The sequence below is a fragment of the Melanerpes formicivorus genome, unplaced genomic scaffold, assembly GCF_026170545.1.
Source record: "Melanerpes formicivorus ecotype bairdi unplaced genomic scaffold, bMelFor1.0.p_v2 SCAF_84, whole genome shotgun sequence".
Lineage (NCBI taxonomy): Eukaryota > Metazoa > Chordata > Aves > Piciformes > Picidae > Melanerpes > Melanerpes formicivorus.
In genome coordinates this window covers 2,085,900-2,112,681 of record NW_027142436.1, presented here as the reverse complement: position 1 = coordinate 2,112,681, position 26,782 = coordinate 2,085,900, and the positions used below count along the sequence as shown (strand labels likewise).

General features: G+C 50.0%; 1 protein-coding gene across 1 annotated transcript in view; it reads right to left on the bottom strand.

Annotated features, from left to right (window-relative positions):
• Window positions 1-3,286: 3,286 nt before the first annotated feature.
• UTP25 (UTP25 small subunit processome component) overlaps window positions 3,287-26,782 on the bottom strand; it is a 33,314-nt gene continuing 9,818 nt past the window's right edge. The window contains exons 4-12 of the mRNA XM_068165100.1: window positions 26,110-26,316; window positions 21,990-22,078; window positions 19,799-20,206; window positions 18,335-18,554; window positions 13,954-14,156; window positions 10,856-11,038; window positions 9,202-9,314; window positions 5,538-5,783; window positions 3,287-3,653 (exon numbers count right to left, since the gene is read on the bottom strand). Coding sequence (XP_068021201.1) covers window positions 3,407-3,653; window positions 5,538-5,783; window positions 9,202-9,314; window positions 10,856-11,038; window positions 13,954-14,156; window positions 18,335-18,554; window positions 19,799-20,206; window positions 21,990-22,078; window positions 26,110-26,316 — 1,916 coding nt within the window. The 3' untranslated portion in view covers window positions 3,287-3,406. The remainder of the gene's footprint in view (window positions 3,654-5,537; window positions 5,784-9,201; window positions 9,315-10,855; window positions 11,039-13,953; window positions 14,157-18,334; window positions 18,555-19,798; window positions 20,207-21,989; window positions 22,079-26,109; window positions 26,317-26,782) is intronic.

Sequence of the window (26,782 nt, the reverse complement as noted above, 5' to 3'; positions counted from 1 at the left end):
GAACACTTTCCAGAGCATTGAGCAATTAAATAAGAGCCAGACCCCAGCTGCACAAACTCCTTTCCAGGAAATGACTATGTGTCCACAAGATGCATTAGGTTGTGCTACCCTCCTGAGGGCTGCACTACAGTCAGGAAACTGCATGATAACATGGGCTCTTCAGTGACTCAGTTGGAGCCAGCAGTTGCCCCACTAAGCAAAGCACTGGTATCCAAGAGTGTGCAACCAGGATGGACCAAACTCTGCCCTCAGCATTTGCCATCTCCTGGTAATTCACTGTCTTTAGACAATGGTTGGACAAACCACTTGGCACAACGTGAACTGCAGCAGGGAGTTGCTGAAAACAGGGTTAAAAGGCAGCAAAGGAAAGTTTTAAACAAGACCAAATCCCCTCCCCTGTTCACCAGTTCCACTATCAAAGGCACCTCATGGGAACATCACACAATGGGAGCAGGAGGAAGCACCTAGGAGCCAGACAATCCTTCACACCAGGAGGTTCCATGGAAACAGGAGGAATTATTTCAGTGTGAGGGTGACAGAACACTGGAACAGGCTGCCCAGGGGGTTGTGGGGTCTGCCTCTCTGGAGATATTCAAGACCCACCTGGATGAGTTCCTGGTATAGGTGATCCTGCTCTGGCAGGGGGGTTGCACTAGCTGATGCCTCAAGGTCCCTTCCAACCCCTAACATTCTGTGATTCTGTGAGTGAAGAGGCAGGATCTTTGTACCACCAAACCCATCCAACCCTCTAGTGTGCCCTCCGAGTGGTGGTTTATGAAGCTCCCTACTAAAGCAAGTAAGATTTTGCCAGGGTAGAACAAAATCTCATGCATGAATTCCCTAAGGGCAATCCCACATCAGTTCCATGCCTGCACCTCAGATCAGTCACTGAAAGCAGTGCAAAGGCTTGTACCCACTGCTTTGGCAGTCAGGGAGTTATAGGTAGTACTCACCCTTAAAAACACAACACTGGTGTATACAGTTCAGATGTCACAGGATGCCTGTCTGTGGGGACAAACCCAGGTAGGTGACATAAAAATGATGAGGGTCTCAGACCAGCCTGGCCCTGCTTGCACCACAGCACTCTCTGAAGGCAGCAAGTCCTTGCATGGTTCAGTCCCTGGCACAAAACTCTTGCTTCTTTAAGCAGCAGCTGCACTGCATCATGTTAGCTCCCTAAGTAGCTATCCCACTTAAGCTTGCTCAGAGGTCAGCTGTTCATCCTTGCTGAGTACAGCCAGTGCAGGAAGAACATTCCTTAATCCTCTTTGGTGTGCTTGCTTTCATATGCACAGCCACTATTCTCCCACATCCAGCCTAGGCCACACAAGTGCTTGCCACCACTGCTGGCCCTGCCCTACAGCAGACAGATTATTCACAAGGAGAACTTTGCTGTGGCTGGGTCTTAATTCTTGTGTTCTATGGCAGGGGTACATCAAGTGAAAAATGAATCACTACTTAACATGCAAAGCCAGAAGCTGCATGGATTTGCATGACTATGGAATGATTCCAGGACTTCAAAGATCACAGCCTCTGAGGAATACAGGAGTCAAGAATATGATCAATTGGCTGAAATGACATCCCTCTTCCAAATAAAGGGGGTTACTTCACTCAGGTAGAGCTACTTAAGCCCCCCAGAGGAGAACTCCATCAAAGCCAATCACAGGATGGAGTCTGGCATTTGGAGTAACGCAGGGCTCGCCTGCCCCTCCCCAGAGCAGTCCTCATGCAGCCTAGCACAGGCTTTCAGAAAGTCTCACAGTATCACCGAGGTTGGAAGAGACCTCAAAGATCATCGAGTCCAAGCTGTCACCACAGACCTCATGACTAGACCATGGCACCAAGTGCCACATCCAATCCTCTCTTGAACACCTCCAGGGATGGGGACTCCACCACCTCCCTGGGCAGCACATTCCAATGGCAAATGACTCTCTCAGGGAAGAACTTTCTCCTCACCTCCAGCCTAAACCTCCCCTGGCTCAGCTTGAGACTGTGTCCTCTTGTTCTGGTGCTGGTTGCTTGGAAGAAGAGACCAACCCCTTCCTGGCTACAACCACCTTTCAGGTAGTTGTAGAGAGCAATGAGGTCTCCCCTGAGCCTCCTCTTCTCCAGGCTAAGCAACCCCAGCTCCCTCAGCCTCTCCTCACAGGGCTGTGCTCAAGGCCTCCCCCCAGCCTTGTTGCCCTTCTCTGGACACCTTCAAGTGTCTCGATGTCCTTCTTAAGTAATCTCTCTACTTTTAGCTCCTTTAAAATTATGCTTAGCTTCCTGGAAGGAGAAGAAAAGAAAGAAGATGCAGCAAAGCAACAATTAATGGGGGGAGGGGGAAAAAAAGCCCTAACAAACAAACCCCCACTGGTGTGAGACATGAAACCAGAGGCATCTGCACCACTGGGGTTTGTGCTCCACACTACTGCTTCGGTGATCATGGGACTAGGCAAGCTTGGGCTCATCTCTCAGCCAAGCTAACTCTGTTCTCCTTTGGAAAGACTCCCTGGTGAAACTGACCAGCCAGAAGAGCTGCTGGAAACAGGGGGCAGAGATATTCAGGTCAAGTCTACAACTACCTGAAGGTTGGTTGTACCCAGGAGGGGGTTGGTCTCATCTCCCAGGCAGCCAGCACCAAGAGGACAAGAGGACACAGTCTCAAGCGGTGCCAGGGGAGGTTTAGGCTGGAGTCATTGGAATGTGCTGCCCAGGGAGGTGGTGGAGTCACTGTCCCTGGAGGTGTTCAAGAGGGGATTGGACGTGGCACTTGGTGCCATGGTCTAGAAGTCATGAGGTGTTGGGTGACAGGCTTGACTTGATGATCTTGGAAGTCTTTTCCAACCTTGTTGATTCTATTCTCTGAAGTCCAGGGAACATGCAAAGCCACAGCTCCTACCCCCAGCACATTCATGGATTCTCACAAGTGTCAGGTTGGAGCAATTTCAGCTCTCACATTTGTGTTGAAGAGGCTTTGCCTGCACTTCCCTTCTGTAGGCTTACTGAATAGTGACTGCAGGAAGTGCTTGGACACTTTTCTTCCCCTAAAGGAAAAAGTTGCCGTGACAAAAGCAGGTGAGTTTGCCATAGCTGAAAGTGAAGTGAAGCAATCCAAGCAAATGGTTTATCACAGCGTCAAATATTCACTGACCAGGGAGTTTTTCACTATATGAGAAGAACACTCTGGTGTGACTTTCTTTCTACACAGAAGAGACCAGCCCAGCCCTGCTTTCTTGCATGGCACCCTTTGTTTCTTGTTGGAGAGAGCACTGGGGTGTAGAAGTTAATAAGATTTGAGCCATTCCAACAGAATATTTATTAAAAGGGAGTAAAAGGTTTAGCACCTCTTCACAAAAGGAAGACCAAAAAGTGCCTGAGGAGCAGAATGCAGGTCCATCCAGCTGGCTAGTCTGCAGTGCCACTACTCATTTTCTCCTGTGACAAAGAGGTGAACGCTCTTCTTGGACTGCAGCATCTGGGCTGCGCGCTCTACGCCGACCACCGCAGCCAATTTCTGGGCATCGTACTTGGAGTAGAGCACAGTACAGGTCCAAGTGGCATCCACTCCATTGTCTGTGGCCTTCATCATATTACAAATTTCACTGTAGAAGTGGGAGTATGTTGGTAACTCATAGAAAATGAGGTTCCTAATGCCTTTGATCGTATACCTGGAGTAGGAAAAAAATACAAGTAGTAACTTGGTTGCTGATTTTCACACCATCTGCATGTGAGCACAGCAATCCTCTTTCAGCTCTTCCAACTTCCATCAGCTTCAATGCCTGTCAGTTTTAGCTCAGCTCCAAAAACCCTGTCTCATGGACTGCAGACCACAGTTACCACAGATGCAGAACTTAAAGGTGGGGCAGGGCATGGCATAGCATAGCATAGGGGGGCATGGCATAGCATGGCATAGCATAGGGGGGCATGGCATAGCATGGCATAGCCCAGCCCAGCCCAGCCCTTCAAGATCATCGAGTCCAACCTATCATCCAACACTACCCAACGAACTAAACCATGGCACCAAGCACCCTATCAAGTCTCTTCCTAAACACTTCCAATGATGGTGACTCCACCACCTCCCCAGGCAGCCAGGGTTGCTTAGCCTGGAGAGGAGGAGATTCAGGGGTGACCTTCTTGCTCTCTACAACTACCTGAAGGGAGGTTGTAGCCAGGCAGAGGTTGGTCTCTTCTCCCAGGCAAGCAGCACCAGAACAAGAGGACACAGTCTCAGGCTGTGCCAGGGGAAGTTTAGGCTGGAGGTTAGGAAGAAATTCTACACAGAGAGAGTGATTGCCCATTGGAATGGGCTGCCTGGGGAGGTGGTGGAGTCACCATCACTGGAGGTGTTCAGGAGGAGACTTGATGAGGTGCTTGGTGCCATGGGTTAGTTGATTAGGTGGGTTGGATTGGTTGATAGGTTGGACACAATGATCTTGAAGGTCTCTTCCAACCTGGTCTATTCTATTCTATTCTATTCTATTCTATTCTATCTTGAAGGTCTCTTTCAACCAAAGACATTCTGCAATTCTGTGAAAGCCTTGGTGTATCAGAGTTAGAGTCTCTGCAAGGGACTGCTGACAACATGCAAAAACTTTGAAGTAAACTGAAGGACTCTTCCTTCAGCCAAAGAGAAATCCAACAGTTTCAAAACCAATATAGCCCAGCTATGATTGAGGTCAGACTCTGCCTTTGTGGTAGTTTTAGGCTATGCCTTTAATCTGCAGATTTCAAGCAGAAAAGTAGAAAAGTATCAATAAATCACTGTTGGGTGTAAAAAGGAAGACAAAAGATTGTTCTAAACAAATTCATTGGATGAAAGTCTGGGATAAGAGCAGCTGTATCATAACAATTCTTCACGTTTCACTTCCATTCTCATTCCTTTTTCTCTTCTCCTCCAATCTTGGCTGTCTTGCTTTCCCTGGGAGAAGATAACCCTTCTGGCTGACCCTTGAGATAAGAACTAACACTGCTTTCTCCCACCTTCTCTCTCTCCTGGTACAGGGGGGTTTGGGGAGGTTGGGGGGGGGGGGCAGGGGGGTGCAGTGGAGCAGCTTCCCTGGTCTCTGTGGGACCAGGGGGTTTCTGTGTTGCTTGCTAATTGTAAATATCTGTATAATATTGTAACTCCTGTATATTTTGTACACTCTCATTGCATTCCATTGTAGAGTGTAGGTTTTGATTGTAAATACAGCTTCATTTGCTTCTGACTTAGTCTGGCTAGGCTGGATGTTAGGAAGAAGTTCTTCCCAGCAAGAGAGATTGGCCATTGGAATGTGCTGCCCAGGGAGGCGGTGGAGTCACCATCACTGGAGGTGTTTAGGAAGAGACTGGATGGGGTGCTTGGTGCCATGGTTTAGTTGATTAGATGGTGCTGGGTGATAGGTTGGCCTCGATGATCTTGAAGGTCTTTTCCAACTGGGTTAATTCAATTCTATTCTATTCTATCCTATTCTATTCTATTCTAAAGCTAATGCTGGGGGAAACTTCAACCCAGCACAACCTTGAGAAGGGCACAGATGCAGCTCCAAGGAAAGCCTGCTCCCACAACTCACCTCTTGTAGAAGTGGAAGCGCTCAGTGAAGAGCAGAAACTGCTTCTCGCCCTTGAGGAAGCAGCGCCTTGCTCTGCAGACTGCTGCCTTCTTGCTGTACTCACAAATGGGAGCAAAGCTCAGGTCCTCTTTCTTGAAGTAGTTCCGAAGGCGCACGTAGTCAAAGTAGGAGGGCACAAAAATGAGGGTGTGTGACATGATGGCATCGCGGTACTCGGGCAGCACTTTGTCGATGAAAAACTGAAACCTCGGTAAAGGAAACAAAGACCTCTTAACCACAGTTAACGTTGCTGCTGACAACAGAAGGCATGCACTGCATTTTTCCTTTTGTGGTGGTTTGAGATTACCCCAAACAAATTGGAGAATTTTCTCCAGAGGGAGTAATTGGCCATTGGAATGTGCTGCCTAGGGAGGTGGTGGAGTCACTGTCCCTGGAGGGGTTCAAAAGGGGACTAGACGTGGCACTTGAAGCTGTGGTTTAATTAGTCATGAGGTCCCAGGACTGGTGCTGTTGACAGAGCTTTGGGTTTTACAGTCACAGCTCAGTACACAGAGCTCCAGAGCTGCGAGCACCAAATGGGCTGCACCTGTCCCAGAGGGGCATGAGGAGTCCGGGGCAGGAGCTGGCAGGGCTCACTGATAGAGCTTTGAACTGGACTCAGAGACAGTGTGAGACAGTGGGGCCAGGAGCAGGGGCAGAGGGATAGAGTACTAGTAAGGGCTCTCAACTTGTTGCCCTGAGGCAAGCCAGGGACAATGTGCCAGAGAAGGGCAATGAGGCTGGGGAGAGGCCTTGAGCACAGCCCTACGAGGAGAGGCTGAGGGAGCTGGGGTTGTTTAGCCTGGAGAAGAGGAGGCTCAGGGGAGACCTTATTGCTGTCCACAACTACCTGAACGGAGGTTGTAGCCAGGAAGGGGTTGGCCTCTTCTCTCAGGCAACCAGCACCAGAACAAGAGGACACAGCCTCAGGCTGTGCCAGGGGAAATTTAGGCTCAAGGTGAGGAGAAAGTTCTTCAGAGAGAGAGTTGTTAGCTGTTGGAATGTGCTGCCCAGGGAGGTGGTGGAGTCACCATCCCTGGAGGTGTTCAGGAGGGGACTGGATGTGGCACTTGGTGCCATGGTTTAGTTAGTCATGAGGTGTTGGGTGATAGGTTGGACTTGATGATCACTGAGGTCTCTTCCAACCTTATTGATTCTATGAATTATCCCCTGTGACTGTTTTAGGCTGTGCCTTTAAGAAAGGGACAGTTCCTGGAACACTCTGGCTGAATGTTTTGGTGTAATAAGAAAACCAAAGACAATTCTAAACGACTTTCAATGGTAGATTGGTAGAAAGCAACTTTAAATTTTAGTTTTAGTTCAGTTTGAATCTCAGTCAGTCACTCTCTGTTTGGGAGTCTGAACAGCTGCTGTTTCTTTCTCTGAGCTTGGCTGCTGACCTTCAATTAACAAGATAAGAAACTAATTCTTTTCTTTCCTTAGCACATGCTTTGAACCAACAGAATCACAGCATCACAGTATCACAAAGGTTGGAAGAGACCTCGAGGATCATCGAGTCCAACCTGTCACCACAGACCTCATGACTAAACCATGGCACCAAGTGCCACATCCAATCCCCTCTTAAACACCTCCAGGGATGGTGACTCCACCACCTCCCTGGGCAGCACATTCCAATGCCGAATGACTCGCTCGGTGAAGAACTTTCTCCTCACCTCGAGTCTAAACCTCCCCTGGCACAGCTTGAGACTGTGTCCTCTTGTTCTGGTGCTGGTTGCCTGGGCAACCAGCAATTTTCCCCTTAATGATTACCTTTTCTCTCTCTAACCCTTTTTGGGAATAAAGGGAGGAAGGGGGAGGAGGGTGCTCTGGGGGGACACTCCTTGCTGGAGGAGGGCAGGTTCTCTGTGTTACATTCTTTGCTGTATGTTTTTGTATCTGTTGTACACACTGTATATTGTGTCTACAGTCACTGCATCTCATCCTGCTTGTAAAGTATAGCTCTTTTCCATTTCTGCTTCTCTGACTGAGTTAGCTGTGGTTTTCTCTCACCACCACACCCCCAAAAGAAATCAGCAGGGTAGCTGAGGAGGTTTGGAAGCAGAAGGAAGCTGGACTTACAAAGCATGCTGAAATACAAAATGCACTGAATATGCACAGAACCTATACACACACATACTTACCATTTAGAAACAACACAAGGACCCCCTTGAATTGATCCCAGAGCCCTTGGGACAAGCCAGGAGCTGCTTACAACCTCCCTCTCCGCCTCCTTCCCTTCTCAGCACGTCACAGACGCCACATACGCCAGCAGAGGCAAGGGAGCAATGCAGAGGCAGAGATCACAGGGCGCAGCAGCGAAGAGAGAGGAATATTTCTGCTGCTAACTTTTATCCTCATTAGCAAACCAATGGGATTATTCACACCCATCAGTGCTTTTCTTTTGTATCCAATGGCCAATTTTAGTTACTTTTAACTCAAAGATGCCCAGCTCCTATTTGTTCATAGTTAGGATGCCAAGCTAAGGCACTCAGCAGAGGCACCTTGCCAGGCAGGACAGATAGGAAGAGTCCAAGGGCAGGAGATTGAACACATCCAAGTGCCAGGTTCTGCACATTGGCCACAACAACCCCATGCAGTGCTACAGGCTGGGGTCAGAGTGGCTGGAGAGCAGCCAGGCAGAGAGGGACCTGGGGGTGCTGGTTGATAGTAGGCTGAACATGAGCCTGCAGTGTGCTCATGGGGGCAAGAGGGCCAATGGCATCCTGGCCTGCATCAGGAACAGTGTGGCCAGCAGGAGCAGGGAAGTCATTCTGCCCTGTACTCAGCATTGGTTAGGCCACATCTTGAGGCCTGTGTCCAGTTCTGGGCCCCTCAGTTTAGGAAAGATGTTGAGGTGCTGGAAGGTGTCCAGAGAAGGGCAACAAAGCTGGGGAGGGGTCTGGAGCACAGCCCTGTGAGGAGAGGCTGAGGGAGCTGGGGTTGCTATGCCTGGAGAAGAGGAGGCTCAGGGGAGACCTTCTTGCTGTCTACAACTACCTGAAGGGAGGCTGTAGACAGATGTGGGTTGGTCTCTTCTCCCAGGCAACCAGCACCAGAACAAGAGGACACAGTCTCAAGCTGTGCCAGGGGAGGTTTAGGCTGGATATTATGAAGAAGCTCTTGCCAGAAAGAGAGATTTGCCATTGGAATGTGCTGCCCAGGGAGGTGGTGGAGTCACCATCACTGGAAGTGTTTTAAGAGGGGACTGGATGGGGTGCTTGGTGCCATGGTTTAGTTGATTAGATGGTGTTGGGGATAGGTTGGACTTGATGATCTCGAAGGTCTTTTCCAACCTGGTTAATTCTGTTCTATTCTAAAACTGTAACACCTTTTTTAATTTCATAGGATTCCTACATATGGAAGAGAAAAGGCAACAGCTTCATCAGTACTACACAGTTGTGGTAGAGACTGATATTCCTCTCCTGGACTCTGTTCTCCAGTGCCTTTGGCAAAGAGCAGTTCACTATTCCCTTGCACCTGTGCAGAGCCTGGCCAGCACCTGAAGACTACTGAAGGTGCACTTCTGTTGCAAAGTCAGACTGTGCTCTGCAGGAAACTGTGCACTCATCTAAAATTGCAATTGCAGTCGTTAGGAGATGGCAAAACAGTCTGGAAGAGAGTGTACCTCGTGTCTATAGCTGAAGCTACGTTCTCAGCCTCCAGCCTGCGGAAGACGTGCGGCAGCTGGACCACAATCTGGCTAATGGAGCCACTGAGAGGCACATTCCGGACAGCCACCTGGGGGAAGAAAGGATGCTTACAGAAGCTGCATTTCAAAGCTGGCCACAATCCACTCAGCTTTCTGCTTGCAACTCAGATCTGCAAGCAGTGAAGAAAGCTGTTTTCAAGACAGCCCCACTAGGAGACTACTTTCAGACATACCCACACCAGATCTATTAAACACACCTGACCACTACATGGTTTCCATATAGTTGAGACAATGGAGGACTTCACTTTCTCTGTTTCTTTCAAAGTAGTAACAGGTTTTGCTCCTTGTGTAGTAGGAGAAAATAGAAATAAAAAGGAAGCAAGTGAATCCTCCCTTTAACAACAAAGTAAGTAAAACAAGATCACTTGTTAAGGGACTTCAACATCTCTCCTACGATGAAAAACTGAGCCAACAGGGGCTGTTTAATCTTGAGGAGGCTGAGAGGGGATCTTATCAGTGTCTATAAATGTCTGAGGGGTGGGTGTCAAGATGAAGGGAGCAGTCCCTTTTCAGTGGTGCCCAGGATAGCACAAGGAACAACCTATACAAGCTGGAACAGGCTCCCTCTCAGCATAAGGAGAAACTTCCTTCTTGTGAGGGTGATGGAGCACTGGAACAGGCTGCCCAGAGAGGTTGTGGAGTCTCCTTCTCTGTAGGCTTTCAAAATCAGCCTGGATGCATTCCTGTGCAGCCTGCCCAAGGAGGTCCTGCTTTGGCAGGTGTGGTGGTTTAGGCTGGGTGCTGGCCCGGATGCCACTGCATAGACCACACCTGGGAGGTCCCACGGGGTGGGCCCAGCCCAGGGGGTGGTCACAGGCAGGTATTCCAATCCCATAATGCCCTGCTCCCCTATAAAATGTCCATGTGGGGTCTTCACTTCTCTCTTTCATCCCCAGCTGCAGCCTAGGTAAAATGGCTGAGCCACCTCCCTTGGGCCTGCCCAGGCCTGAGGCTGGGCTGGGGGGGGAGGAAAGAGCCCTGGGGTGGGTTTGGGTGTACCCCCAGGTGGGGATGGGATGTTCTTGGGCATGTCTAGGATCTCTCTCTTTGTCACGGTGCTTGTGGTTCTCTGTAAAGCTTTCATTGCTGTTTGGTTTTAAATTGATTTTCTACTTAAACTTTCCATCACTTTTGCAATCCCTTTGTCTGAGTCGTTGTTTCTGCCCTGTGGTGGGGAGGGGGTTTGCCCCAACCCAATACAGCAGGGGACTTGGACTAGGTGATCTCTAGAGGTCCCTTCCAACCCCCAGCATTCTATGATTCTGTGATACTTTTGTGTGCCAGATTAAGAAACAACAACCTAATTTGTGACAGGAAACAGCCAACCATGAAAGAAAAGGAGCAAGTATGGCTGCAGGAAGAGTGGTTCTGCATGCCTTTGGCCCAGCTTTAGAAACTGACATGCAGCCCTGTGGAGAGTCAGGCTGAAATGCTCGGGCAATGGCAGTGACAGGCACACAGACTTTCCGCAATGAGTTATGGATTTTTTCCCCTGTGTTGAGTTTTCTGTTCCTCCTTGTCCACTCTGCCAGCATTTAAAAGGCAGCTTTCAGCTCCCCTGGGAACTCACCTGCCCCACATAATTGAAGCAGTGCTTGTTGAAGATGGAGTTGATCTGGGGATGCTGCAGGGCGCTGAAGAGCAGCGTCTGGCGGTAGTACTTGGAGCAGTTATTGAGGTTCAGCATGCGCACTCTGGAGAAGTCGACCCCGTGGGAATCCAGCGGCAGCAGGTTCATGTGCTTCATCAGGTGCTGCACAGAGAGGGGGAAATACATTGCTATGGGCTGGCACCCTTGCAGCCAGACTGCAGCAGCCTTAACTGGAGCGAGAAAGCAGACAGGGACAAGCAAGACAGCACAGAGTAGAAATGGTAGCTGTCTCCCAAGACACTGTCTGGAATTTATTGACCACAGCAAGGATAATCTACTTGATTTCCTGCCAGAGAGCTGAAAACTGCTGCTCCTTTAGTCATCAGTAGCTGCAAGCCTTGCTTCCAGTCTTCTCTCATGGGGCAAGTATAATGGATCTGTTTGTTTGTACTGAGGTCAGTGAGCCCGAGGTTTCTGAGTCCAAAGAAGCTGAGACGCAGCTCTCATCACATTCAGGGGGAGTTTGGGTGCAAAGGAAGAAACTCACCCCATTTAGGCCTCACTGAATGATGCCTGGGACTGGGCACCACTGCCACTGCACAGCAGACAGCTACACCCAACTTAAAAAACAAACAGGGAAGAAGCTCCAGGACTCATTCCTCAGACATTGTGTAGGCTCATGTACCCTTCCTAGGACTGCCCAGGAACTCAAACAGCTTCTGGGCTCACTCCAAATGCACAGTAACATCACTCTGCCAAAATGCCTACCCAGGTACCACAGAGGCATTTCTACATAGGACAAAACTTCAGCCTTTCAAGCTTGAAAAGCTCTGTCAACCAAAGGCCAAACAACCATGGCTATTACTGCATCCAAGCCACAACCCAAGAGCTCCATTTTCATTCTGTGCAGGGAAAAATCTTCATACTGTTTAACTTTGAACATGGCTGTGACTGTTTGAGGCTGTGCCTTTAAGAAAGGGACACCCTGGCTGAATGTTTTATAAACAGAGGACAGGTCTAAACAGATTTCATTGGTGGATTGGTAGAGTGCAACTTTAAGTTTTGAGTAGGACTGAGACTTTCCTCAGTTCACTTTCCCGCCTCCCTTTTTGCAGCTTCTCCGCTTCCAGGCTCTCTGCCAGACTGACCTTGGACTGATAAGCCTGAGGCCTGCAAACCTACTAACAGTTTGCTCTAATTTGTAACTGCTTTTAATTAACAACTGCTCCTTTCCTCTCTTTCTAATCCTCTCTGGAGAAAAAAGGGAGAGAAGGGGGTACAGGGGGGGAACCCTCCTCCAGCAGGGGGAGGGGAATTTCGTTCCTGTATTACTTTGCTGTATTACTTTGCTTTGACACCGTCCCCCACAGCAAACTGCTGGCCAAGCTGTCAGCCCCTGGCTTGGACAGCAGCTCTCTGAGCTGGGTTAGGAACTGGCTGGAGGGCCGGGCCCAGAGAGTGGTGGTGAATGGTGCCACAGCCAGCTGGCAGCCAGGCACCAGTGGTGTGCCCCAAGGATCAGTGATGGGCCCTGTGCTCTTTAACATCTTCATTGATGATCTGGATGAGGGGATTGAGTCAGTCATCAGCAAGTTTGCAGATGACACCAAGTCAGGGGCAGATGTTGGTCAGTTAGAGGGCAGAAAGGCTCTGCAGAGGGACCTCGACCGACTGGACAGATGGGCAGAGTCCAATGGGAAGGCTTTCAACAAATCCAAGTGCCAGGTGCTGCACTTTGGCTACGGCAATCCCATGCAGAGCTACAGGCTGGGGTCAGAGTGGCTGGAGAGTTGCCAAACAGAGAGGGACCTGGGGGTGCTGATCAACAGCCACCTGAATATGAGCCAACAGTGTGCCCAGGTGGCCAGGAGGGCCAATGGCATCCTGGCCTGCATTAGGAATAGTGTGGCCAGCAGGAGCAGGGAGGTCATTGTGCCCCTGTACTCTGCTTCGGTTAGGCCGCACCTTGAGTCCTGTGTCCAGTTCTGGGCCCCTCAGTTTAAGAAGGACTTCGAGACACTTGAATGTGTCCAGAGAAGGGCAACAAGGCTGGGGAGAGGCCTTGAGCACAGCCCTGTGAGGAGAGGCTGAGGGAGCTGGGGTTGTTTAGCCTGGAAAAGAGGAGGCTCAGGGGTGACCTCATTGCCCTCTACAACTACCTCAAAGGTGGTTGTAGCCAGGAAGGGGTTGGCCTCTTCTCCCAGGCAAGCAGCACCAGAACAAGAGGACACAGTCTCAAGCTGCGCCAGGGGAGGTTTAGACTCGAGGTGAGGAGAAAGTTCTTCACCGAGTGAGTCATTGGTCATTGGAATGTGCTGCCCAGGGAGGTGGTGGAGTCACCGTCCCTGGAGGTGTTCAAGAGGGGATTGGATGTGGCACTTGGTGCCATGGTCTAGTCATGAGGTCTGTGTTGATAGGTTGGACTTGATGATCCTCGAGGTCCTTTCCAACCTAAGCGATACTGTGATACTGTGATACTTCTGTGTCTATATTGTAAATACTGTAAGCTGTGTATATATACCCTGCATACCCTAAACCTGCTTGTAAATATAGCATATCCTTTTTGCTCATTAGCTGTGGTCATTTTTCTCCTTCACTTTGTGGGGGGGAGAAGGCTGGGCCTTCCTCCCAAACCCACGACAACGACAAATGCTTGGTACTACTACAGTCAGTGGAGAGGAGCTCCTATTGCTCCTCCTGAAAAGGAGGAACCTGGATTAGTTTGTACAAGCTCCTCACGTGGCTGCAACATGACTGAGACACTGGACAGTCAGACAGCTGGCATATTCTCTGCCAGATGTGGTTAAAGAAACCATCATTATCTCATTCTGCAAGATAGGTAAAAGTGTCAAAAAAAAGTCTCCCAGGAAATATGCCACTGAAGCATCAACAACTGAGAGAACAGGTGCAGACTACTACCAAACTCTGCACAGAGAATATTCTTAGTATATGGAAAATGGCAGGGTGGAGGGTGAAAAAGGAAGCTGCATAGATGGCTGGAAGTAAGTCAGTAAAAAAAACCAGTCAGTTATATCAGACTAAGCCAACACAGAAATGAATACCTATGGGACACCTACCAGAACATGCTCCCAATTCTGCATCAGGTAGATGTCAGCTTGATCAATTATAAGAATTTCTATTGATGACAGAAAATCAAAATCTCTCTTCTTCTCCCCCTCTGCACCAAGAATGGTCCTCAAGCCCAGAGGAGAGGCAATGATGATGTCTGAGGAGTAGAACGGTGCATACAGCCTCATACTCTTCTGAAGAATGGCAACCCCTGTGCAGGAAACCCAAGACAACAGAAGTTCCTTACTTCAGCTCAATTATCAACCACATTCTTCCAGCAGGCTCCCTGACAGTAGCAACTTCCTACATCTCCAGTATTATCTTCACACACAATAGTGACTGCAGCTGGACAAAACCCATCTGTCTGAAACTCTTCTTTCCCTACCAAGTGCTTACCCACCTCCCAGCTGACAAGCCTTGGGCAAATTTTCATCAAGCAAAGCAAACTCTCTCAGCAGTACTTTTCCCCAGACTTTGCACAGCCTGGACAACATTTTGTAACTTAAACACATTTCTCATGACTTTCTGCTAAAAAGAGGGGAAAAGGAACTGAAGCACTTCAAGTAAATAAAACAGAACAAGAAAGAACTATTCACTATTCCCTTCTTAAATCCTAGACTTTGGTCTCCACCACTAGGTACATTAGGGCTCTGCAGAGGGGCCTGGACAGGCTGGACAGAGTCACAGTATCACTAAGGTTGGAAGAGGCCTCAAAGATCATCGAGTCCAACAGGATGGCATTCAACACATCCAAGTGCTGGGTGCTGCACTTCGGTCACACCAACCCCATGAAGAGCTACAGGCTGGGGTCAGAGTGGCTGGAGAGCAGCCAGACTGAGAGGGACCTGGGGGTGCTGGTTGATAATAGGCTGAACATGAGCCAGCAGTGTGCCCAGGGGGCCAAGAAGGCCAATGGCATCCTGGCCTGCATCAGGAACAGTGTGGCCAGCAGGAGCAGGGAGGTCATTGTGCCCCTGTACACTGCACTGGTTAGGCTGCACCTTGAGTCCTGTGTCCAGTTCTGGGCCCCTCAGTTTAAGAAGGATATTGAGACTCTTGAATGTGTCCAGAGAAGGGCAACAAGGCTGGGGAGAGGCCTTGAGCACAGCCCTGTGAGGAGAGGCTGAGGGAGCTGGGGTTGTTTAGCCTGGACAAGAGGAGGCTCAGGGGAGACCTTCTTGCTCTCTACAACTACCTGAAGGGAGGTTGTAGCCAGGAGGGGGTTGGTCTCTTCTCCCAGACACCCAGCACCAGAACAAGAGGACACAGTCTCAAGCTGCACCAGGGGAATTTTAGGCTAGAGGTGAAGAGAAAGTTCTTCACAGAGAGAGTTGTTAGTCATTGGAATGTGCTGCCCAGGGAGGTGGTGGAGTCTTTGTCCCTGGAGGTGTTCAAGAGGGGATTGGATGTGGCACTTGAAGCCATGGTTTAGTTAGCCATGAGGTGTTGGGTGACAGGTTGGACTTGATGGTCTTTGAGGTCTTTTCCAACCTTACTGATTCTGGGATTCTACTACAGTGAAGGTTAACTTAATCTGTCTTGAATGATTCACTGTGGACCTTTGGATTATAAACTGCTCTTATTCACAGGGCCAGAAGAGCTGCTTCTGTTCTTTATGTGATGATGACTAAAAGCATAACCAGTCTTGCACTTCCCCTGGCACTGCTTCTCATCCCACATGTTGCGGTGTACAGGCTGAGCTAGCTGATGTGTCACCTTTCATGTTAAAGGAAGAAAAAGGAAGGAGTCAGAGCATTTGTAATCAGTGTTGTACCTACATGGCAACATTGCTAGGGTGCACTTTCCTGATCATAAAAACCCAGATAGTCCAAACCATATTCAAAGTCATTACCCTGAGCCCAACAAAGATGTCTCTTCAATTGCTCTCCCCCTCTGTGTGAATCCAGCTACCATGGGCACAGCTGAAGGCACATGCAAGAGTTTCACACAGGTATCATCAATAGGGAACCCTCCTTATGTCTGCTTCAACCCAATGATAACAATGGAAAGAAAAAGGCAGGCATGACTGGTTGAATCTCCAGGACCAAGATCTCACCTGTCACAGCATATACACAATTAAGTCTTTTTTTCACAGAATCACCAAGGTTGGAAGAGACCTCAAAGATCATCAAGTCCAACCTGTCACCACAGACCCCATGACTAGACCATGGCACCAAGTGCCACATCCAATCTCCTCTTGAACACCTCCAGGGATGGGGACTCCACCACCTCCCTGGGCAGCACATCCCAATGATGAATGACTCTCTCCATGAAAAACTCTCCTCACCTCCAGCCTAAACCTCCCCTGGCACAGCTTGAGACTGTGTCCTCTTGTTCTGGTGCTGGTTGCCTGGGAGAAGAGACCAATCCCCACCTGGCTACAACCTCCCTTCAGGTAGTTGTAGAGAGCAATGAGGTCACCCCTGAGCCTCCTCTTCTCCAGGCTAAACAACCCCAGCTCCCTCAGCCTCTCCTCACAGGGCTGTGCTCAAGGCCTCTCCCCAGCCTCATTGCCCTTCTCTGGACCCATTCAAGTGTCTCAATGTCCTTCTTAAACTGAGGGGCCCAGAACTGGACACAGGACTCAAGGTGTGGTCTAACCAGTGCTGAGCACAGGAGCACAATGACCTCCCTGCTCCTGCTGGCCACACTATTCCTAAAGCAGGCCAGGATGCCATTGGCCCTCTTGGCCACCTGGGCACACTGCTGGCTCATGTTTAGGCAGCTGTCAATCAGCACCCCCAGGTCCCTCTCTGTTTGGCAACTCTCCAGCCACTCTGACCCCAGCCTGTAGCTCTGCCTGGGGTTGCTGTGGCCAAAGTGCAGCACGTGGCACTTGGACTTGTTGAATGCCATCCATCTAAAAATATGCAAGGGTGTGTTCAGTAAGGCATAACAAATGTGCTTTGAATTAGATCTCTGTGCAAAAGTGACAGGACATGAGGCACATTAAGAAAGAGTAATTGTTCTGCTTCTGCAAGGAACAACAGCATGGAAAGTTCCTTCAAGCCAGTAAGTGGATCAAGGAGACTGTGGTAGGGGAGAGCACTGCAAGGAAAAATATCATGCTCCCAAAATTAAGATGCCAGAGCTATTTGCTGGGGAAGGAAAAAAGACTGAGTGGGACTTGCCTGTGTCTTCCACTGCATCATTAAATCTCTTGGGATGCTAATTTCTCTTTCAAGGGGCAGTGCTTTCAAATGCCTTTGATCTGTCAAATGAAGTTAGAAAAACTGCCTGCTCATCATGGCAGCTCCAGGAACCAAGCCACCAGCTCATTCTCTGCATACTGAGCTACTAACACAGCATGAGACTACAATATTATGAAACAGTCTCAAAGGTGCAGCTGGTCCCAGAGCCCTGCTGGTTGGCCAGGCCTTTACTTTCATGAAAGCTATGGGTAGCAGTGCAGCAGCAAACTGCTCTGCTCAGGAGTGAGACTTCATTGTGTTCTAACAATTACTGATCACAAGGAACTCTGTGGACAGGCTGATTAAACCCAACAGAGTTGTTAGTGTTTTTCATGACATGAGAAACTTTGCTGCATAATCAAGGCTAGCCTCTTTAAAATGAGGTGTGGGCAGCCCTGCTACAGTGAAGCACTCATTCTCCAGAGATCTTCAAAACCTGCATGGACACACTCCTGTGTGACCTGCCCTAAGTGGTCCTGCTTTGCAGGGCAGGGTTGGACTCAGTGCTTTCTGGATCAGTCTAGAGAAGGGGAGGCTGAGGGGAGACCTTATCACTCTCCACAACTACCTGAATGAATAGGAACAGACAAAAGGATTTCAAGCTGCACCAGGGGAGGTTTAGGCTGGATGTCAGGAAATATTTATTCACTGAAAAGGTTCTCAAGCATTGGAAGGGTCTGCCCAGGGCAATGGCAGAGTCACCATCCCTGGGAGCGTTGAAGCAGCCACCATGTGGACCTAGTGCTTAGGGACATGGTTTAGTGTTGACTCTTCAACAGTGCCTGGCTTGAGTCTTGTACTGGATGATATTTGAGGTCTCTTCCAACCAGATAGATTCTGTGGAGGTCCCTTCCAACCCCTAGCATCCTTTGATTCTGTGTGATTGCATCTGAAGTGATTCTGAACATGATGTGAAAGTTGTTACTTCTGTATTTCATCTGCTAAGTTCTGGCATGGCAAGAAAGATGCTCAGAAGATTCCAAGCTGCCAGTGCATTACCAGCATGAACACCACAGAGCCTGAAGCCTCAGCAGAACTCCCAGCCCTGAGAGCTTCTAGACATTTAGCAGAACTACTTAGAAGAGAATAGAATTAACCAGGTTGGAAAAGACCTTTGAGGTCATGGAGTCCAACCTATCACCCAACGCTATTCTTAGTTCTTAACAAGCTACAAGACAACTATTCAGCAGGTGATTACCAATTCTGAAGTGGTCATCAATGTTGCCAGCAAAGACAGCTTCATAATCTTCAGGTCTTTTCAGGTTGGGGGGCCTCTCCTGCGGGTCAGAGCCAAACTCCCCCTTGAAGCGCTTCTTGTTGCTGACATCGATTTTCCTTTGGCCGCTCGCCTCAAGGAGGCTGATGAAAACATGCACCACCCGCAGAGCACACTCCCTGAAGGGCACTACCATCAGCACCTGCACAGACCAGCAGCACACAGTGACCCCTCACATGTGAGCACTGCTCACTGTGCCCCTGCGGGCAATCTCAGCAGTGGGAACAAAGCCGGTCTGACACGCGACAAGGAGCCCTGGAGCAGGGAGGCTGTGGCCTCCTTCTCTGGAGACTTGCAAAACCCACCTGGATGCATTCCTGTGCAGACTACCCTAAGTGATCCTGCTTTGCAGGGGGGTTGGACCCCAGGATCTCTTGAGGTCCCTTCCAACCTCTAATATACTGTGACACTCTGAAGGAGGAAGGAAGCACTGGGGCACAATGTGCTCCTGACCAAGCACTGGCCAGCAGCTCCACTCTTACACCCAGAGCACCACTACAGGGACACTGGAAACTAAGCACCTTCTCCTGTCCTCCCTAAACCCCAAGCAAGCATGTATCATAGTATCATAGTATCAGTCAGGGCTGGAAGGGACCACAAGGATCATCTAGTTCCAGCCCCCCCTGCCATGGGGAGGGACACCCCACAACACAGCCAGGGCCAACTGCTGGCTCCTGGAACGGAGGCAATACCTCTGCACAGCACTCAAATATAAATGTCCAACTGGGGAGTCAACACAGGAACCAAAAGCATTTGCCAGGGGTGCAAAAACCACTGAAACCCAACTTTGAAACTGTTGAACAGGTAGCTGGCACCACCAGTGGCAGGCTAGCCCGAGTTGAATCCACCTGGTTATCAGCTAGAGGACGCTGTGAATCCAGACAGACTTGGTTTAAGGCCCTCTTCAGCAACTATGACAGGTGGCCTTGACAATGTGACTGGGACTCCCTGAGGTCTCCTGTGCCCAGAAAGATCCTCCTACACAGGCAAGTCCTCACAGGGGTGACAGCCTACACTGTCTGCATGAATACTGAAATGGATGTGGAGGCACAGTTCTGTACCAGTAGATTTAGAACTGGAAGCAGGAAAAGGCAAAATGTCAGTCTGCAGTGACAGGAGAACACACAAAGGAAGTCAAGCTCATGGCTCAGCACAGAAACAGGCTGGTAATGACTGTTACCTCTGCTTCTCTTAGGGTGTTTACCCTGGCCATGGCAGACAACTTCCAGGCACAACAAAGAGATGTGGAAAGGCACATGGCCAGACACACATCACCCATGAGCAGCAACAGCAATACCTCTGGATGAAGTACTCAGGATTCTTATGCAGCCCAACCAAACAGCCAAGGCGAGGGATGGGAGAATCACATTGCCAGAGCTCTCATACCTTAGGCCTAGTGAGTCCCTGATCCCTGTAGTCATCATCAGTGCCTGGCTTTTGGTCCCTCCGTTTGGCATTGTTGCTCAGCACCTGGGCATTCGCCTTCAGCACGTGGTTCAAGGCATGCAGGCAGTAGGCGAAGCGGATTTCCTCGCCGTTTGTCAAAGCATTCCTCTCTGGATAGAACAAGTCCCAGTATGCATTCATGATACAGAAGAGCTCTCTTTGTAGGGGAGTAAAATTGGGATCACTTTGTTTGTTCACTGAGGGCAGAAATTGCTTGTTCACTTTGGGCCAAGTGGATTCTAGAGGCTTGTGAAGACAAAGCTGTTTCATATCAACTTCTCTCTCTGCTTTCAAAGTTTTATGTTCCTCCAGAGTGGAAGAAAAAGTTAGCTGGCCCAGCTGTGGCCACTGAAAAAGAGAAACAACACACACACAAAACAACAACAAAAGAGAATTCATTAACACCAACCTTAATAAACTCAAAAGCACATCACCACAGCTGACAGTTTGATGACATTTGGGAAGTTACCTTTCCCTAATACAAGTTGACACCTCCAATATGCAGGCTCTGTCAGGGTGAATACCAACAAGCTTGAGCTCAGCACATCTGGGTGCACTCTGCAGTGATGTGTCTGCAACTGTCCTCACTTTAGAGATGAGAAAACCCAGGAAGAGGAAGGATGTCATTTCTTCCACTCCAGCACACCAGTACCATGAACCAGGGACAAGGTGAGAACCCTGGAGTCAAACCACACTTGCAGGGCAGCAGCACCCAGACGTGTGCTTTGCTTAACCATGAAAGCAAAACCTCATTAGGGACTAAACCCAGGAGCTCTGAATGGGTTGCTAAATGCAAGACCAGGAGGGAAGAGGCCAGGAGGGAAGAGGCCAGGATCTACTAGCCCTGTGAGGAGAGACTGAGGGAGCTGGGGTTGCTTAGCCTGGAGAAGAGGAGGCTCAGGGGTGACCTCATTGCCCTCTACAACTACCTGAAGGGAGGTTGTAGACAGGCAGAGGTTGGTCTCTTCTCCCAGGCAGCCAGCACCAGAACAAGAGGACACAGTCTCAGGCTGTGCCAGGGGAGATTTAGGTTGGCTGTTAGGGAAAAGTTCTATACAGAGAGAGTGATTGCCCATTGAAATGTGCTGCCCAGGGAGGCGGTGGAGTCACCATCACTGGAGGTGTTCAGGAGGAGACTTGATGGGGTGCTTGGTGCCATGGGTTAGCTGTTTAGGTGGTGTTGGATTGGTTGATGGGTCTCTACCAACCTGGTTTATTCTATTCTACCACTCAGAAAACAGTCCTGTTTCTACCTGCTGTCCAGAGTACTATACCTGTGGGATCACAGTGTCACCAAGGTTGGAAGAGACATCAAGGATCATCAAGTCCAACCTGTCACCACAGACCTCATGACTAGACCATGGCACCAAGTGCCACATCCAATCCCCTCTTGAACACCTCCAGGGATGGTGACTCCACCACCTCCCTGAGCAGCACACTCCAATGACAAATGACTCTCTCAGTGAAGAACTTTCTCCTCACCTCGAGCCTAAACCTCCCCTGGCACAGTTTGAGACTGTGTCCTCTTGTTCTGGTGCTGGTTGCCTGGGAGAGGAGTCCAACCCCCACCTGGCCACAACCACCCTTCAGATAGTTGTAGAGGGCAATGAGGTCACCCCTGAGCCTCCTCTTCTCCAGGCTAAACAACCCCAGCTCCCTCAGTCTCTCCTCACAGGGCTGTGCTCAAAGCCTCTCCCCAGCCTTGTTGCCCTTCTCTGGACACCTCCAAGTGTCTCAATGTCCTTAAGTACTCAGGTGCCTGAAAGTGAAGCAAGTCCAGAACACAGCACATGCATGGAAGTGAGTGTCTCAATGTCCTTCCTGAACTGAGGGGCCCAGAACTGGACACAGGACTCAAGGTGCAGCCTAACCAGTGCAGAGTACAGGGCACAATGACTTCCCTCCCTAGATCAAGCTCCAGGGCTATGTTTTTCAGCTGTGTCACCCTGTGCCTACACAACAACAGACTTGAGATCTCTACTCTTGCTCAGCAGCAAGCGAAGAAGAAAACACTTCAGCACCACCACAGTGGCAAGAGCTAATAACAACAATTATAAATCTCCTTCTACAAAACAAGAAGTATTTTAACCCAGGCATCTTTGGGAACCCTGGATGGCCACAGAACAGTTACCTTGCTTTGACTTGAAGTTTTGGGAAGCGTAGAGATTTTTTCTACTTCTTTTTCCTGGAGATCTCTGTCCATGTGCTGTTTGAAGGGATCTGTTTACAACAACAACAACAACAAAGCATCTTGAGAACTGCTGGCACTAACACTGGAACCAAGCTTCAGAGTGGATTTGCAAATGAGATAGTGTCATAGTATCAGTCAGGGGTGGAAGGGACCACAAGGATCATCTAGTTCCAACCCCCCTGCCATGGGCAGGGACACCCCACACTACATCAGCCTGGCCACAGCCTCAGCCAGCCTGGCCTTAAACACCTCCAGGGACAGGGCCCCAACCACCTCCCTGGACAACCCATTCCAGGGCTTCACCACTCTCATGGGGAAGAACTTCCTCCTCACCTCCAGCCTGAATCTCCCCACCTCCAGCTTCATTCCATTCCCTCTAGTCCTATCACTACCTGAGATCCTGAGCAGTCCCTCCCCAGCCTTCCTGTAGCCCCCTTCAGATACTGGAAGGCCACAATGAGGTCACCTGGGAGCCTTCTCTTCTGCAGACTGAACAGCCCCAACTCCTTCAGTCTGTCCTCACAGGAGAGGTGCTCCAGCCCTCTGCTCATCCTCGTGGCCCTGCTCTGGACACCTTCCAGCACCTCCACATCCCTCTTGGAATAGGGGCTCCAGAACTGGAGGCAGTACCCCAGGTGGGGTCTCAGCAGAGCTGAGCAGAGGGGGAGAATCACCTCCCTTGACCTGCTGGCCACACTTTCATAGAATCAATAAGGTTGGAAAAGACCTCAGAGATCACTAAGTCCAACCTGGCACCCAACACCTCATGACTAACTGAACCATGGCACCAAGTGCCACATCCAATCCCCTCTTGAACACCTCCAGGGATGGTGACTCCACCACCTCCCTGGGCAGCACTTCCTCCTGACCTCCAGCCTAAACCTCCCCTGGCACAGCCTGAGACTGTGTCCTCTTGTTCTGATGCTGGTTGCCTGGGAGAAGAGACCAACCTCTGCCTGTCTACAACCTCCCTTCAGGTAGTTGTAGAGAGCAATAAGGTCTACTCTGAGCCTCCTCTTCTCCAGCAACCTTGGCTGTGCTCCAGACCCCTCCCCAGCTTTGTTGCTCTTCTCTGGACATGTTCAAGTCTCTCAATGTCCTTCTTAAACTGAGGAGCCCAGAACTGGACACAGGATTCAAGGTGTGGCCTAACCAGTGCTGAGCACAGGGCACAATGACCTCCCTGCTCCTGCTGGCCACACTGCACCTGATGCTGGCCAGGATACCACTGGCCTTCTTGGCCCATGCTGGCCAACACCACAGTTACAACTAGTTATTTCAAAGCACTTGGAAAGGAGAGAAAGCATATCAAATCCTCTGTACAAGAACAGAGAGAACAGATTTGGCAGGTTGCTTTGAACAAACCCAGAACAACCAAGAAAAGGAAGGACTTACAGAAGTAGTGGAACTTTCAATCACAGAACAAATGTTGGCCAGGAAAGCAATGGCAGCAGAAAACATGGCAGCCATTTCTGCGTTAAGCTCTGGCACATACATCCTTTGCAGGTGAGAGAGGCTCTCAACATAAAGACCCAACTCAACTTGCTGCCCTACTTCATTTTGAACCAGCTCTGCACAGGGCTCTCTGTATTTGACCAGTGGTGTGAATACAGTCTGTGACAAAGCTAGAGAAAGATTCAGCTGGGTTTTGGGGAAGAGAGGCAAAAGTTGCCTGAAGTGAGCAGAAGTCTGATTTCCCTGATCAGCACTGCTTTCTGGAAAGGAAAAGAGAGGCAAGGGATTGCAGAACAGCCACTGGCACGCACAGAGTCACGTGCAAAGGCTGTTTTGCAAACCCAGCCCTGCAAGCTGCTGGCAGCACAGCAGCACTCACTGCATAAAGCAAGCTACTTAGAGAACACTAGTGCTTGCCAGCAGAGATCTAGCCCACACAGAAGCTATCCAGGCAAAAGTCAAGGCATTTCCCAATCATGGCACTGGTGGGAAAATCTTCCCAGCAACACAAGCAGATGAGAGACCATTCCATTCTAACACAGGCTCTCTCTTCAGCTGAGAGAGTCACTCATTCCAGCATTTGCCAGATAAAGTAGAAGGGAGAGTGTGAGGCATTTTCAGGGCTTCTCTCTAGTGCCCACAGCCCCAGAGTAGAAATTCATCACCCTTCTGCTCTCTTAGATTATTCATTTTCCCTAACAGACAGAGGAACCCAGGGTGCACCCCTTGCAGGCTGAATCCCATGCAGGCTGAACAAAGCTGTTGGGGTAGTTAGCATGTATCTGGAGAGCTGTGGTTGTCGCTGAAGTGCAATGCCAGCAGCCTCCCCTGCTCACAAGGAGCTGTTGCTTCTATCACACGGCCCTCTGATGCTTCCACACATTTCATGAATCAACTCGGCTGCCTCCCAGATCTAATGTCAGCTGCTGCTCCGAGATGACAAGCCAGCATCACTAGGGAGGCTACAAACATATTTCTCTCTCAAACTGTGCCATCTGATATAAAACCAGAGAGCATGGAGCACGAGCAGGAGCTCTGCCGGCGCCGAGGTGCGGCACACCCGGAGCGATCGCGCGCCTGCAGCTACGCGGACTACACACAGCTCAGGCTGCCCCCACCAGCACACTGCAGCACTGAGATCACAAGGGCTACACCCTTAAAAGATCCCACACAGGTGATCCACTGATGCCTCATGTCATACTGACCCCAGTGCAGCTGCATTCCTCTGCATAACCTTCAAACAGCCCTGAGCATGTCTGAATTACTGTGGCTGCCCCAAGCTCCCTAGAATCTCACCTCTCACTCCACTGAGTCATGAAGGATGCCCTCACAGGTCAGCTGCACTATTATCTCCTGTGCTGTCTGTGCCAAGAATATCTTCCACAGCCAAGTGCAGACCTGCACGTCCCTTCATGTTACACTAGCTTGTTAAACTACAATCGAAGCAACAGAACAAGGTAAACCCCTTCACTCACATCTCCAGCCCCTGACATTTCAAACTGTTATCAGCCCTAACAGTATCATAGTATCAGTCAGGGTTGGAAGGGACCACAAGGATCATCTAGTTCCAACCCCCCTGCCATGGGCAGGGACACCCCACACTACATCAGGCTGCCCAGAGCCTCAGCCAGCCTGGGCTTAAACACCTCCAGGGATGGGGCCCCAACCACCTCCCTGGACAACCCATTCCAGGGCTTCACCACTCTCATGGGGAAGAACTTCCTCCTCACCTCCAGCCTCAATCTCCCCACCTCCAGCTTCATTCCATTCCCCCTAGTCCTATCACTCCCTGAGATCCTGAGCAGTCCCTCCCCAGCCTTCCTGTAGGCCCCCTTCAGATCCTGGAAGGCCACAGTTAGGTCACCTGGGAGCCTTCTCTTCTCCAGACTGAACAGCCCCAACTCCTTCAGTCTGTCCTCACAGGAGAGGTGCTCCAGCCCTCTGATCATCCTCGTGGCCCTTCTCTGGACACCTTCCAGCACTTCCAGATTCCTCTTGCAATAGGGGCTCCAGAACTGGAGGCAGTACTCCAGGTGGGGTCTCAGCAGAGCTGAGCAGAGGGGGAGAATCACCTCCCTTGCCCTGCTGGCCACACTTCTCCTGCTGCAGCCCAGGATCTGATTGGCTTTGTGGGCTGCAAGTGCACACTGAGAGCTCCTGCTGAGCTTCTCCTCCACCAGCACCCCCAAGTCTCTCTCCTCAGGGCTGCTTTCCAGCCAGTCCCTGCCCAGCCTGGATTTGTGCCTGCGATTGCCTCGACCCAGCTGCAGGACCCTGCCCTTGGTCTTGTTGAACCTCCTGAGGTTGGCTTGTGCCCACCTCTCCAGCCTGTCCAGGTCCCTCTGGATGGATCCCTTCCCTCCAGCCTGTAGTCAGTAACTACACACAAATCCTAGTCCATAGAGGGGCTACAGAGAACTACTGGTTCAGCTACATGTCTGCATTAAAACAAGTGTCCCTTCCAGAACCAGCTCACATGTGGGCAATACAGTGAATAATGCAGTGAAAGAACTCAGAAGCTGTCATGAGGGTGTTAGACAATATGCCCCTTTGCAGACACTCCTCTAAGAGGCAGCTGATCAAACACAAACCTGCTGTGTTTTACCTTCTGAAAAGGCTTGTGAAGAATTGCTGTCTCCCTTGTCAGCATTGCAATCTCCACTCTCCTCTTCCATGAAATTGGTTTCCAAGCTAAATTCAGATTCATGTTTCACATCAGTAAACTCCTCAATTGCTCCATGACTTCCTTCACAAGAGGCATCTGCGCCATCAGCCTGCTCCTGGCCAAGCATCTGCTCTGCTGTGCCTGTAGCTGTGAATTGTTGAGGGAAAGAAATGGGTTACATCCTCCTGGAAAGGTTATTGTTTGTCTGCCTCTGCCTAGCTAGGTTGTTGCCTTTCAATTACAATGTTTTGCTTCTCTCAATACTCCAACCAAAACAAATAAGTGGGCTTTGCATGGTGCAGCAAAGGTGACTTTGGCTAGCCTGCTGGATGTTACATAACAATCCCTGTTTCCCCAGAGGAAACCAAAGCAATAACCTGCTTGGGGAATCTAAGTGCTGGGTTCCAAAGGCTCCAAATGACTGAAAACAAGAAAACCTTGACTCCTTCCTCCCAGAATTTCTTTGCAGATGAATGAGGATGCCTCATCATGCAGGAGGTTTCCTTCCACTGCAGACATTCTCTCCTCTGCTGAGGCAAACCTTCCCCTCCTGCCGGTGGGAGCAGCCAAGGCAGATGCTGTGCGAAGGAACAGCTTGCGTCTCCCATCGGCG